Source organism: Equus quagga, chromosome 13, assembly GCF_021613505.1.
Source record: "Equus quagga isolate Etosha38 chromosome 13, UCLA_HA_Equagga_1.0, whole genome shotgun sequence".
Taxonomy (NCBI): domain Eukaryota; kingdom Metazoa; phylum Chordata; class Mammalia; order Perissodactyla; family Equidae; genus Equus; species Equus quagga.
The window spans coordinates 98622732-98636396 of NC_060279.1; the positions used below are offsets into that span (position 1 = coordinate 98622732).

General features: G+C 62.1%; 3 protein-coding genes across 3 annotated transcripts in view; 1 reads left to right on the forward strand and 2 right to left on the reverse strand.

Annotated features, from left to right (window-relative positions):
• The window catches only part of SPRED3 (sprouty related EVH1 domain containing 3), a 7071-nt gene extending 5690 nt beyond the window's left edge, over window positions 1-1381 (reverse strand). Inside the window, exon 1 of the mRNA XM_046683971.1 lies at window positions 1360-1381. The gene's annotated coding sequence lies outside the window, so the exon portion shown is untranslated. The remainder of the gene's footprint in view (window positions 1-1359) is intronic.
• Window positions 1382-2878: 1497 nt separating this feature from the next.
• GGN (gametogenetin) lies at window positions 2879-6136 on the forward strand. The gene is made up of 4 exons (XM_046684469.1): window positions 2879-4554; window positions 4597-4752; window positions 4813-5153; window positions 6019-6136. Exons 1-4 carry the CDS (start codon window positions 2962-2964, stop codon window positions 6134-6136), a joined length of 2208 nt encoding a protein of 735 aa, XP_046540425.1. The 5' UTR covers window positions 2879-2961.
• Window positions 6137-7025: 889 nt separating this feature from the next.
• PSMD8 (proteasome 26S subunit, non-ATPase 8) lies at window positions 7026-13409 on the reverse strand. The gene is made up of 7 exons (XM_046684351.1): window positions 13047-13409; window positions 12015-12087; window positions 11794-11896; window positions 10205-10370; window positions 9146-9246; window positions 7983-8094; window positions 7026-7260 (listed from the first exon to the last, which is right to left on the reverse strand). The coding sequence occupies exons 1-7, from the start codon at window positions 13407-13409 to the stop codon at window positions 7123-7125; spliced, it is 1056 nt and encodes a 351-aa protein (XP_046540307.1). The 3' UTR covers window positions 7026-7122.
• Between the last annotated feature and the right edge of the window lie 256 nt (window positions 13410-13665).

The following is a 13665-nucleotide window of genomic DNA, read 5'->3' on the forward strand; positions in this document are numbered from 1 at the left end:
TCCACTCCTCCCATCTACACCTTCTCCCCCATGCCCACCTTCTTCTAGCAGGGCTTCTTTCTTCCTCCTGCCATCTCTTTCTCCCATGCCTACCTTCTCCATAACTACCTTTTCTCCCCATACCCTCCTTTCCTTCATTTCCCCATCCTTCCCGTCCCCTCTGCCATAGGCTCGCTTTTCCACTTCCCTTCCCCCTCCTGTTCATCCCCTATCAACCCTGTCTCCTTCTTCTCCCTCAGCACAGACCCACAGCCCCACCCATCGTTCCCCCTCACAGCTGGGTGCCTGCGCATATGTATTTTCTTAGAGCCCATCAACTCAGCTCCAGTCCTCCCTACACTGCCTCCGCACCCGGCTGCCCAGGCCACTGGCTGGGTGAGAAACCCAGGCTCCCTTACCCCCACCCCTTCCCGGATTTATGAATGAGACCGGATGCAAAGCTCACTGAGTCACCCAGCAACGGGAGATGGGCAAGGAGCAGGGAGAGAATCAGAAATGGCCAGAGAGAGGCCGAAAGGGAGATGGAGGCAGAGGAAGCCAGAAACGGGCGACCAAGACACATCCAGAGAGCATTTCATTCACAAAAATCAAACCTGCTCCCTCAGGCCTCAGCAGAGGGAAGGCAAGGGGGAGAGATTGGCGAGGGGTGGGGGGGATTGATCCCTCCTCCTCTCCCTCCCCGCCCCAGCATCCTTCAGAACCATCTTACCCCGCCCCCCAGCTCAGGGGACGTAGCCCTCCGCCCAGTAATCGGGATCAGCGTCCAGCCCCTCGCGACCACCTAGCGCAAGGACCCTGGCGTCCCAGCCTTAGGGACCCAGGGGACAAGCTCTAGCCCCTTCCCCCAACCGCAGGCTGCCGGGTTTCCCCGGCCGGTGGGGAGGGGAAGGGGCGGCCGCAGAGCCCCCAGCCCCCTTTTCTCAATGGGATGGGATTTTGTGAATGAGCAGTCACGTGACGCTGCTTCCTTTGTCCGCCCGCCTCCGCCGACAACAGGTGAAGCCGAGAAAGAGGGCAGGGGTCCCCCGCAGGGCCTAGCTGGGATGGGACGCCGGGATTTCTGGGTGCCCTACGCTCCCTACACATGTTTCCCAGGGGGAGTGGTCCCCAGAGTTCCTCAATGATGGGGGTCCAGTACGGAATTTTATGAATGGGGCGTCCTCGGAAGAAGTCCAGGCCCCCCAAATGGAGACTGGTACCCCAAATGGCTGCCGCGCAGTTTAGGGGCCCCCACCCCCTTGTCCTTCCAGCCAGGGTGTGGGGGGCGCCCTGGTGGGCAGGAGGCGCAGCGCGGTCCTGGCCGCCCCCTCACCGTGACAGGCGGTCGGTCAGCCCCCGCCCCCTCGCCCCCCTCGGCACCTGCCTGGGAGGCTCCGGCCGGGCTCCGAGCGGCGGCGACGTGGCCTCCTCCTCCTCCTCCTGTTCGCTCCGGCTCCCTCGCTGGCTCCGGCGGCGCTAGAGACGGGCACCGGGAGCCGGGGCGAGGGGGGAGGGAGGGGGAACCTGGAAGACGGGTGGGGGGGAGGGGGCGGCTTGGGGGAGGGGTAAGCGCGAGGCGGGCGCACTTGCCCGCTGGGTCCTAGAGCCCGGCACTGGCTCCAGCGAACAGCCCCCCAGCCCCCATTTTCTCAGCATCCAGAGAGGACCCCCTACTTTCCCATCCATCCGCGCCATTGGCTCTTGAGGATGTGGGGAAGGGGTCCGGGACAGGGCCTGGTCTCAAGGTTCGAAAGAGGCGAGGGTCTACGCTTAGGTTTCTCAATGGGAGGGGCTGGGTGCCTGGCAGGGTTCGAAAAGGGGTGGGGCGAGGAGGAAGCATCGCCAGGGGGCGGGGTCGGAGGACCTGGGAAGGAGAGGGTGAGGACGCCGAAGGCGCGGACCGGCGCGTGCGTCACGGGGGGCCGGGCCCGCGGTGGATGGGCCTTCTGGGCGGGCCCCAGGCAGGAGAGGGTCCTGGGAAAAGATGTTGCGGGGTCCTAAAAGGGCGAAGTTTAGAAGTAAATTGTCGTAGGGGCGGGGCGCAATAAATAGCCAAAAGGGAGGAGCTACGTAGCCGTGTTCATAATGGGCGGAGCTTCGGGATAGGGACTAACGGAGAGGGGCGGAGCATTGCAGAGGGGCGGAGCCAAGGAGAACGATCGAAAGGGGTGGGACCCAGGGCTACAGGCCTGGGGGCGGGGAAGAAGACAACGGAGTAGTATTTCAAAGGGAGATCCAGGTTCGTAGGGGGCCGGGCTCAAGCTGGCTCACGGGGGCGTGGCCTCGAGGGGGCGGGGCCTAGGCCTCGGGGTCTGCCCTCGCTGGCTCGCCTACCTGCCTTCACCCGCACCCCCGTTCTTTTCGGTTATTTTCTGCTACGGCCGTTCCCCGCCCTGCCCTGGGCTCAGGGGGCCGCGGTCTGAACTTAGGTGGGCTGCAGCAGTCGGTGAGTGGCAACGTCTGGGCGAAGGCGGAGCCAGGGCGGAGCTTGGGTAGAGGGGTGGGGCCTGAGCGGTGAGGCCTGCGGGCAGATCCGAAGGGGAAAAGAAGTTTAGGAGCCAGGCCTGAGGATCTGCCTCTTTCCAGAGGGCTGGACCTCACCCAAGTGATGGACAGAGAGAGAGGGATTGGAGGGCTATTGGTGAGGACTGAGGGGTTAGCAGGACAAGAATACCCGGTATGTTAGACGGAGGCGGGGCCAGAACTGGGGGGATGGTTGACGAGGCTGGACTCCTGACGACCCGGGCGGGACCAGGGGACGGGGACGGGGACGGGGCCTGGGCCTCAAGAGCCCGGTTAAAGTGAGGGAGAGAAGCTTGAACTCCTTGTAGGCCGTAGAGGCTACTGAGTACCATCATCATGATGTGGCCTGGGTGACTGCCAGGAAAGGAGGCAAGACGTGTGTCTTGGAATTTGGAGGCGTGGCCCAAGTGTAGGGATGTGATCTGAGGGACCAGCCAGGGGGACAGGTACACTAAGAGGATGGGGCCTAAGTGGCTGAACAGCAGCTGTATGGGGCCATGGGGAAGAAGGCGTGAGTGTCAAGAGTCAGGGAACAGGAATGAGGCTGGAGACGAGTGCCTGAGTGGATCTTGGAGGACAGGGGCGGGGCCGATGGGGACGGGTAGGACCACGTACAGCCAGCCTCGTGGGGGTCCCCACAATCCTGGCAGACTGACTGGAAGAAGTTTTTCTGACCACAGTCCCCGACCTCCGTCAGAAATGGGGAACGTGCAGTCGGAGCCGTCCGCAGGCGGGGGCTCCCGAAAAGAGCAGGCCTCGGACCGCTCCTCCGACTCCCGCCGGACGTCCCTGGCGGAGCCCGAGGTCACCCCCTCCTCCCCGGCCATGCGCCTGGCTCGCGGGCTGGGCGTCTGGTTCCCCGGCAGCTCCGCACCCCCGGGACTCCTGGTTCCCCCGGAGCCCCAGGCCTCACCCTCACCCCTGCCCCCGACCTTAGAACTACCCTCGCCAGTGACGCCCCTTTCTCAGGAGGCGGCTGCGGCCGCGGTCTCCACACCACCCCCGCCCCCCGTGGGGACCCTGATGCCCGCGCCGTCTAAGTGGCGAAAACCCACGGGCCCACCGGTGCCCCGAATCCGCGGTCTGCTGGAGGCGAGCCACCGCGGCCAGGGCGACCCTCCGAATCTCCGCCCGCTGCCGCCGCCGCCGCCGCCCCGGCAACTGATGGAAGAGGACCCCGACCCTGTCCCGAGGACCCCAACCCCGATTCCGCCGCCCATGGAGCCGCGGAAGCCGCTGCCGCCGCCACCTTCCGACTGCCAGCCCCCGGAGCGCAGAATCGCCCCCGCGCTGGCCACACCCGCCGCCGCCCCTGCAGAAAGCCAGGCCGGGCACGGCGGCGAAGGCCAGGCGGGCGGCGGGGCCTGCGGTGGGGCGCTTCCCCAGGCCGGCGAGGGCGAGATGGCCCGGCCTGCGGCCTCGGAGCCTGGCCTCAGCCTGCTGTGTAAAGTCACCTTCAAGTTGGGGCCCCCGTTGCCCCCTGCAGCGGCGTCGAGTTCCTTAGCGACCAAAGCCTCGCTCGGGGGCGGCGGAGGTGGAAGATTCTTCTCCTCCACCTCGGGCGCCATCTCTTACGCTGAGGTCCTAAAGCAGGGGCGCCTGGCTCCGGGGGCCGCTCGGCCCTCGGGAGAGGTCCCTCGGGGGACTCAGGAAGCAAAGGGCGGTGATGGAGACGGCGAAGGGTGTTCTGGACGCCCCTCGGCGCCAGCGACCCACGCCGGGACTCTTCCGCCACCACCTTACACCACCTTCCCAGGCTCGAAGCCCAAATTTGACTGGGTGAGCCCTCCCGATGGCCCTGAACGCCATTTCCGCTTTAATGGAGCAGGCGGGGGCGTCGGGTCGCCCCGACGGCGCGGGGCCGCGTTCTCAGGTCCCTGGGGCTCCCCGCCGCCTCTGCCGGTGCAGATGCACCCGGCTCCTGGGCCCCGCAGGCCCTCGCCCGCCCTGCTGGCGCCGCCTATGTTTATCTTCCCGGCGCCCACCAATGGCAAGCCTGTGCGCCCCGGGCCTCCCGGCCCGCAGGAGTTGCCGCCGCCGCCGCCGCCCAGGGCACCACCCACGCCGCCTCCCGCTCCGCCGCCCACCCCGCAGCCGCCGCCCACCCCGCAGCCGCCGGTGCTCCAGCCCACGCCGCTGCCCGTGGCGCCCCCGCCCACCCCAGGCCCAGGCGACTTGGAGTCGGCCCTGGCTCCCGCCCCGGCTCCCGCCCCGGCTCCCGCTCTGCCCCTTGCCCTGGCTGCCGACCAGGCCCCAGCCCGGGCCTCGGCCCCGGCCCCATCTCCGGCCCAGGCCCCATCTCCGGCCCAGGCCCCGTCCCCGGCTCCAGCTCCAACTCCAACTACGGCCGAGCCATCGCCGCCCCCGCCCGCGCCTAAGGCCCGCACGCGCAGGAACAAGGGCTCCCGCGCAGCCCGGGGCGCGACCCGTGAGAACGGCGCGCCTGGAGACGGCCCTCACGAACAGACTGCAGCTGCTGTGACTGACAGCGGCGGAGGGAGTGGTGGCGGCGGGGCTCCTCCGGCGGGGACGGCCACCACGGGCGCCGCGCGCCACTGGCCGCCCTTCCAGGTGCTTAACTCGTGTCCCTGCAAGTGTTACTGTCGCCACCAACCGCGCCATCGTCGCCTGCCACGCAACGTGTCTGCCTGGTGAGGAGAAGTCAGGGAGTAGGGAGGGGCGGACTTCCTAGAATACCCCCAGGAAACCTGAACTCGACCTTCCCGGATAGAGACCCGCTGAGCCCTTTGGTGTCCTGACCCCAGCTGACTCTTGACCCTCCCTTTGGCTGCATTTCAAAGGCAGCTGAGCTCCAATCCTTCAGGACCAAGGAGTCCTGACACTATACTGACCCCTGACAGGGCCCGTATCCAGACCTCCAAGCTGACCCTTGGCCCTCTCGTTACTCTCTGGAACCACCAGGGAAGGAAGCTGGTCCCAGCTGGCCGGACCCTATTCAGGGCCTTGACCCTGTCCCTGAGGGCACCAAGAGGGACCACGTCCCAGGCTGTTCAGGAATGGGAGGGGAGGAGATGTCTTCTGGAACCAAATGGATGTAAACGCAGGCCTCTGAAGGAAGCCCCGGGCCTGGCCCCAGACTGCTGAGCCCTCCCTCCAGCCTTGGCAACTTCTCCTGACTCTGGGACCCAGGCGCTGACCGCCAGAGGGCACTGACGCCCCAGTTGCTGTGCTGAGTCCTCAGATCCCAGGAGACAGTGCATGCTCCAGGTCCCCCTCCCCCACACTGGATCTCAGCATCTGGTCACCAGGATCTGTCTGAGTCACTGACAGACCCTCTGCCCTGAACCCCTGGTGCTCAGCTGAGACCTGGGGTAGGTGTGGGGGACACTAACCCCAACCATCAGCCCCCTTTCCTGCTAAGTTTAAGTGGGTGGGCCTGCCCTAGACTGCCTCTGGGATATTCAGACGTGGCCCCTACACAGACAGGGAAAGTGAAGCCTAAAGGGCTGAGGGCCTGGCCACATAGCAGGCCCTGCTGATTCCACCCTCCCCTAGGCTGAGCACGCCCACCAACCACCTAAGTGAGCCGCCCTGGGTCGCCACCATCAAGCTGGCTGGCTCGCTGGTAGCCGGGCTGGAGCACTACGACTTGCAGGCCACCCACTCCAACTGAGCAGCGTGCTCAGTGCCCTCTGCCTTCCCCTCCTCAACAATAAAATAACATCCAGATGCCTAGCTGCCTGTCGGTCACCTGTGAAGGGTGGAGGGGTGTGGCAGAGCATGAACACACCACATCCTGGGGACACAAGGCGGCTGCAGGCAGTGCAGCAGTAAAGAAGGTTCCGTTCATCCAGCACCCAGACTGCCGGGCCCAGGGGTGAGACAGTCTCAGTCCCCTTAACACCCCAGCCCCGTTGCTCAGCTGATCTGGGGCCAAACTCAGGGATCCAGCACAATCACTGCAGAAGCAGGAGTGGTCACTCCCAGCTTACAGCCGGGAAACTGACTCCGGAAGACTTTCTTGGAAATCCCACATCCCACAGATGGCTCGGCCAGATGTGGACTCTGCCTTAAACACCTTCAGGAAAACAGGCTGGGGGTGCGGGAGCTTCTAAGTCCCAGCCCTGGCTCAAGAAGGCTGGGGACCAGGACGAGGCCACCCAGGGCCCACACCTTTCATCCACCCGAGGTCTTGAACTGGTAGCCCACAGACGGGTTCCTTTTCGTACATCATGTACAAAACTGGTTTAATTCATTGCAAACATTTTTTAAAATAGGACACTTCACCCCCTTCACTGACAAACTCTGGTGCCTTGGCCTGGCCTTCCTGTGTCCACGGCTGGCTGCAACAGTCCCTCCACCCAGGGCCTGCGCTCTCCCACAGCCACAGTGCCACTGGGCCCCTGCAGTGGACGTGTGTTTGAGACCTGGGGCAATGGCCACTGGACAGAGCTGACCCAGACAGAGGGTTATCTCAGACCCCCCAGGGCCCCCAAACTTCCCAGCTCTTTAGAGATAAGAACGGTGTGCCCACCATTCCCCGGGGAGACAAGGGCCTGGGAGAGAGTGTCGATCCACCTTTATTGGAGACCCGGGTGACCCGGGACTGCGAGGCCTCAGGGGTCTTAAATAACCAGCTGCCCCCCAGGGCCCGGGTGCTCAGACGATCATCTCCAGCTGCCGGGCATACTCGATGACCTGTTTCGCCAGTTCCGTGGAGGGGATGGTGGTATCTTCCGGCTTCTGCTGCTGGCTGGCAAAGCTGTAGTAGTTATTGAGGCCCAGGACCCACCCTCGCTGCAGGAAAGAGGGAGGAGGCAGGGAGTGACCACACGGGCTCCCTCCCCACTCCGCAGGGCCAGCACTGACCTCAAGTGGGCCCTGGCTCACTTCCCTCACCAGCCCTACTCACCCACACAACCCTAGGCAAGTAACTCCCCCTCTCTGTGCCTCAGTTTCTCCATGTTTGAGACAGGGACCCTCATCACACAGCTCTCGGGGTCCACTGTGGGGAGTCAGTGAATCAAGGCCCTGAAGCGTGGAGAATCGTGTTTGGCCGAGTAAACGATCACTAAATACCAGCCGTCACGACCACTCCGGTTCAATTTCACCTCTTCCAGTCTGGTCTCGAGCCTCCCCAGTCCCCAGGGTCACTGCACCCTGCGCACCCACATCTCCGGGACCCTGCTCTTGCAAAAATACCCCGGAGCAAATGGACCAAAGTCTTATGGGGAAAAGCTGCAGCCTCCAAGGAATAAGGGCAAGGACAAGAGTCAAGGCGTGCTGAGTGCCCACCTCACTGGTGCCAGGGGCTCAGCTAGGCTCATCCCACGTCTTACACTCTAGCCTCATTCTACAGATGGGGAAACTGAAGCTCAGAGAAGTCCAGCAACTTGCCTGAGGTCACATAGCTGGATTTAAACATGGGTAGTCTTGCTCCAGTGTCCCCCAGACCACCCCACCCTGCTGTCAGGGAACGCACCCCTTAGCCCCACACCCGGCACCCTGACCCCAGCCACCTTCTTGGCGTAGTCCGTCATCTTTTTGGGTGTGTTGAAGAAGAGGATCCGAGTGGCCTCAGTGAAGAGGATTTTCTCATAGGCCTTCTCGATGCACCCAGCAATCTCATCCCTGGGGGAAGACGGGGTTCTCGTTACCAAGCACGGATGACTCTCCAGGCCGCGTCCCCCCCGACACGTGTGCGCCCTGACCCTTTGGTTCAGCGCTGATGGCTGGAATCTGTCACCTGCCCTTTTTAACAACTCTCCTGCTCAGAGAGAGGACAGCCTGACCAGAGTTGCAAGGCCAGGGCCACAGGAGGGGCCACACTTCAAATCCTGCTCGCAGCCACGAGGCCTTCATGCTGTCTGAAACACAACTCGGGATCCCCGTGAGTGGACCTCCCCACCTAACACCATTTCTAGATCTGATTCAGAGGGGGTTCCTCGCACCCCTGACAAGAGGCATTGAGGGACTGAAACAGGAGCAGGGATTAGTGCTGGGGAGCATGCACCCATTTCTGAGGGATGCTATCTCTTAGGCCAAGCGGTAGGTATGCGGGCACTCATTACACCACTCCCTGTTCGTTTTGGAGAGCAGAAATATTTCATAATTAAAAATAACCTAAACCCACTCAACTACCCCTCCTGCTTCCCATCTCGTCTCTGGGCCGGGCTCTGCCACCCGAGGAATGGAAACTCATCTCCATCCAGCACTCTGCCTGAGTGAACCAGCTCTGCCACCACCTGGACACCCTTTTACTTCTCAAGCCCACCTGCCCGTGTGATGTCACTTGTGCACACAGCAACCCAAGCGGGGACTGGATGGCCCCATTCTAAAGGGGAAACTGAGGGATGCACAGTTGAGGTGACTGGAGGGGAGGTCCCATGACTAGGGGGCTGGAGCACTTCCAAGATGGCAGCGTGGCCCTGCTTTGCCGAGTGCTATCTGGGCACCACACCCGGGCAGTGCTCGGGACACCGCCCACCACCCACTGCATACAGCCCAGGGAGGGAGGGAGGGCCGCCATCCACAGTCTCACCACCGGGTCAGTCTGCAGAAAAGGAGAACTGATGTGTCAGCCTCCGCAGAGCACAGGGGCCAGAACGGGAGTCAAACTCAGGGCTGTTTGACTCGAGACTCCAAGTTCTCCCCGAGCCCCACAGGGCCCTGGCCCCCGCACCTGATGGTGTCAAGCAGGATGTCGATGAAGAAGGTATAGCTCTCGGCAGGGATGTTGCCTTTGGCCAGGAACACTTTGTTGTAGCTGCCTTCCATCAGGTACTGCAGAGGCCGGGGTGGGGAAGAAGAGAGGATGAGGGAGAGGCAGCACAGGCGCCGAGGCCTCACCCTGCTCCCGGTGCCTCCAGAACCCCAATCCTGCTAGAACACCCTCTGCCATACAGTCACTCATTCCCCATGCACACTGCGCACCTCCTCCGCCGGGAAGCCCTCCTCGGTTTGTACACATGCATGCACTCCAAAGCTGCCCTGGGCTGGTATCTAACTATCTCATCTAGTCTTCAGTCCCAGGAGGAAGACAGAGCTTGGTCCACGCCGAGCCCAATCCTCCACACCTTTGTCCAAGCTCTGCTTCCTGCTGTACCTGCCCCCACATCCTCTCCCCAAAGCCAAATCCTCTCACGAGACCTCCGCTCCAGGAACTGCTTCTAACCTTAGAACTGAGCCTCCGCCCTGAGCCTGTGCGCCCAGTTTCACACGCACTGTCCTCTTCGCTGAGCCTCCAACACCGTGCATGCTTCTGCCTTGGGACCCCTGGACTGGCTGCTCCCCCCACCTGGATCACTCTCCCCCCAGAGCTCCAGGGGGTTGGGTTCTTCGCCCCTTTCAAGTCTTTCTCAAATCTCCCCTTCCAGCAAGGCCTTCCCTGGCCACCCTTATAAACAATTTCACCCCTGGCCCCGACGCTCCACGCCCTGCCCGCTTTATTTTTCTCAGAGCACTTCCATCTGACGGACCATACAGGTTACTGAAGCTTTTGGTGCACTGTCTGCTTCCTCACCCGGACGTCATCCCCACAAGAGCAGGGCTTTTATCTGTTCACCACACAGTCTGAAAACCAACCCCTGGGCCTGGCACCTGGCTGAGCCTCAGTATCTGCTGGATGAATGAGTCCACGGGCTCAAAGATGGGCGGAGCCTGCCCACTCCTCCAGGAAACCCCCCCTAACGTGTCCCCATCCCACCTCCTTTAGCCCGGCCCGCCCTCCCGCCTGCCTCACTTGCTCAAGGGACACGGGATGCTTGATGTAGACATTGGTCTGGATGTCCTTGGCAGGCAGCCGCTCCAACTCTGTGTGGAACTCAGCCACCCGGTTCTGGGACAGCAGGAAGAGAAGGTTGAGACCCAAGAGCTGGTGCATGTAGGCCGACTCGGGGAGCTGCTCCCTGTGGACCAGGGTGGGGAATCCAAGGTAAGGAGGGCTCAGGTGCCTACCAAGCCCCCCACTCCGGGCTCCAGGGCCCCTGATGACTGCCCTGTGCTGTCTCCTTGGAGAGGTATCGGGTCCTGGGTTTTCAGATGAAACTGAGGCCCAGAGAAGCACAAAGAAGTCACAAGTCCCGTGGGCCCAAGCAAGCGACCTCACTTCAGTAAAGTGACTCAGCCTTGATTTACTCAGCTGTAAAATGGGTATCACCACAGGATCCATCTCATAGAGGCAGGTTAAATGAATAAGAGTTAAGTGAATGAAATGATTTAACCCAGGTAAAGTGATCAGAACAGTACAGGCCCAAAAGAGTACTGTACAGTCACATGCTGCATAACGACGTTTCGGTCAACGACAATTGCATGTACAATGGTGGTCCCACAAGATCAGTGCCATAGAGCCTAGGTGTGTAGCAGGCTGTACCATCTGGGTTTGTGTAAGTGCATTCGGTGATGTTCACACAACAAGAGAATCACCTAATGTCACATTTCTCAGAACGTATCCCCATCGTTAAGCGATGTGTGGCTGTGTAAATGTTAGCTGTGATTAGGATGTTATAAACCATCACCCTTACTCTAAGGGAAAGCTGGGGCCCAGGGAGTTGAAGGCATTTGCCCAAGACCACATAGTCAGGAAGTGGCAAGGTTAGTTTCAAACTCAGGTTTGTCTGACTTCTGATGTCAAATTCTGGACCATTAGTCCATGCAGGCACCACTGAGTTATAAAACATCCCGTTTTACATTCCATACATATCCAGTGACTCCCTGCTGTGGGTCTGGCCCCACGCCAGGCAGTGCTGGGACACAGCAGGGACCAAGACCCCTCTGCCTTTAGGAGGCTCACAGTCCAGTGGGGGAGACAGAGCCTGGTGGGCAGAGGGGCCAGGGCCTGGATTGGGGGTAGGGGGTACAGGCACAGGGGTCAGGGCTGAAACAGCACTGGAGGCCACAGGAGAGCTTGGTCCGGAGCCTGAGGGCCATGGAGAACCACGACAGGTTCTAAGCAGGGCATGAACATGGTCAAATTGTAGTGTCACAAAGATCCTACTAACTGTCATGGGGGATGAATCCAAGGGGGCAAGGGGCAAGGGGCAAGGCTGGGGCCAGGGCAGGCGAAAGGCAATGGTGGCTATACTCTGGAGTGGAAACGGAGTGTGAGAAGGTAGAGGGGGAGAAAGATTGGAGGCCAACAGAGGCCGGATGGTGCAATCCTAGACTCAGGGGCTCCAGGCCAACCCGCTGACCCTGCAGTCTCTAGGGATGGAGCTGGGCAAAGGGGGAGTTCCCAAGTGAAGGAAAATGACCCAAGCGGCTGGAGCACCAGGGCTGAAAGAGCCGCCACGTAACACCCCCACCCCCACCAGGGGCAGGGCCCATCCTCACTTGTAATCGAAGTAGTAGCATTTGAGCTGTGCCATGTAGCGCTCGAAGGATGGGATGTCCTTCCGTAGGATGCTCCACTGGGCCCCGATCTCCAGGATGTCACCTGTGGGTGACAGGGTGGGTTCTCAGGAAGTGATTGAGTCCCTAGCCTGACCGCCACTGCTGTGAGTCCTGCCACCACCCCCGGTGCCTCACCCGCCACCAACTCGAGGGACACTCACGGGCCAGAATGAGCTGCTGTTTGGTCAGTTTGGTCCCTGTGGTTGGCAGGAAGTTGAGCTCCAGCAGAACCAGCTGACAATGAGGACAGGGAAGGAAGGAAAGAGGACAGGATTTCAAGCACAGGTCACTTAACCTCTTCTAGGCCTAGGCTTTCCACCCAGAAGATGGAGCTCATCATCATCCCTGACTCATAAGGTAATTCTCAGTATTGAAGGCGTCAGTCCTCCGAAAGCACGAGAACAGGGCCTGGGCACACTGTGGGCGCCCATTTAGGATGACCTCAGATTACAATAATTCACAGCCTCACTGGGCAAACAGGACACACACTGCGCCTGACCCAATGGACGCAAGGGAGTGTGGGGGACAGAGCATCTTCAACTGCTCAGCAGACTCTCTATTGACTTGCGCCCAACCTGCCCCCCAAAATCCACAGCAGGGAGGGAGGGGCGCTCACGTCCCCCACAGCCCAGCCCACACAGCATTTTTTATCCCACACACCCTCTCAGCCACTTGCTCCAGCCCACTGCGTCTTACTCTTTCCCAAACACTTGGTCTGAAGCACCTTGAGCCCCATTCGGTCCTCTAGAATAAGATTATCTGTCTAGATTTAGTCGTGCGCTCACCATGTGGCCGGCCCCCAGCCCGCACAGACGCGTCCTAAGCTCCAGATCTCTCAAACTCTAACTTGGCCTGGCCTTGATCACATACCCCATCATCTCAGCCTTCTCCTTTCATCACCCGGTCCAGCCCTCAGTCCCCACTTGGTCTCGTCCAGAACCCGCCATCAGAAAAACCCCGACACCCCCGTCCTGCCACCCCAGCCAGCCAGACCCCCCAATTTTAACCTCTCCCTCGGCTGTGGCAGACCCGCGCTGCTGCGCTCCAGGCCCCGCTCGCCTCGTCCCCCCTCCACGCCCACACGTGGGCTGTCCCGCACCCTCCGCGCCGTCAGATCCCCAGCCCACCCGGGCCCCGTGGGCAGCGCGGCCTCCCCGCGGCCGGACCCCGGGAGCGCCCCCGCGCAGCCCTACCTTGAGCCGGCCCAGCTCTTCCCCGCACTTGCTCAGATTGGGGCTTTTACGGTTCCACTCGCCCTTGAGTTGCTCGTACATGCCGGCCGCCGCCTGCAGGACCGCGCCCGAGGCTGCCGCAGGCCCCGAGCTCGAGGCGCCCGCCGCCCCGTTCACCGCCGCGGCCGCCATCTTCCGTGATGCGGCAAACCGCCGGCCCGACTTACGGCAGCGCCGCCGGCAGACGCTCGCCCGGCGGAAGTGGGGCCGGGAGGCGGGGCCTGCGACCGGGGGCGGGGCTAGAGCCGCCGGGCCCTGCCCGCCGCGGTTGGCTTTCTGTCGCTCTCGGGGAGGTGCCCTCGGAGCCCGGCCCTTCACCAACATGACCGTCGGAGCTCCGCCTCTACTGTCGCTCAAGATGGTGACCGAAGTCGCCTCCTGCCCTAACTGAAAATGGGAGCGGTCGCAACGCCCCTCTGCCGCCCTTGATCAATATGGCTGCCGTGGCTTCAGTCTGGGCGTTCGGGATGCTGCGTTTCGCCTTGGAGGTTCCACCTTCGTGGCCGCTTCTCTAAGACGGCAGCTGGCGACCGTGGAGCCGTGGGGACAGCTGTTCTTGTTCCCCCTCATAGACAGGCTT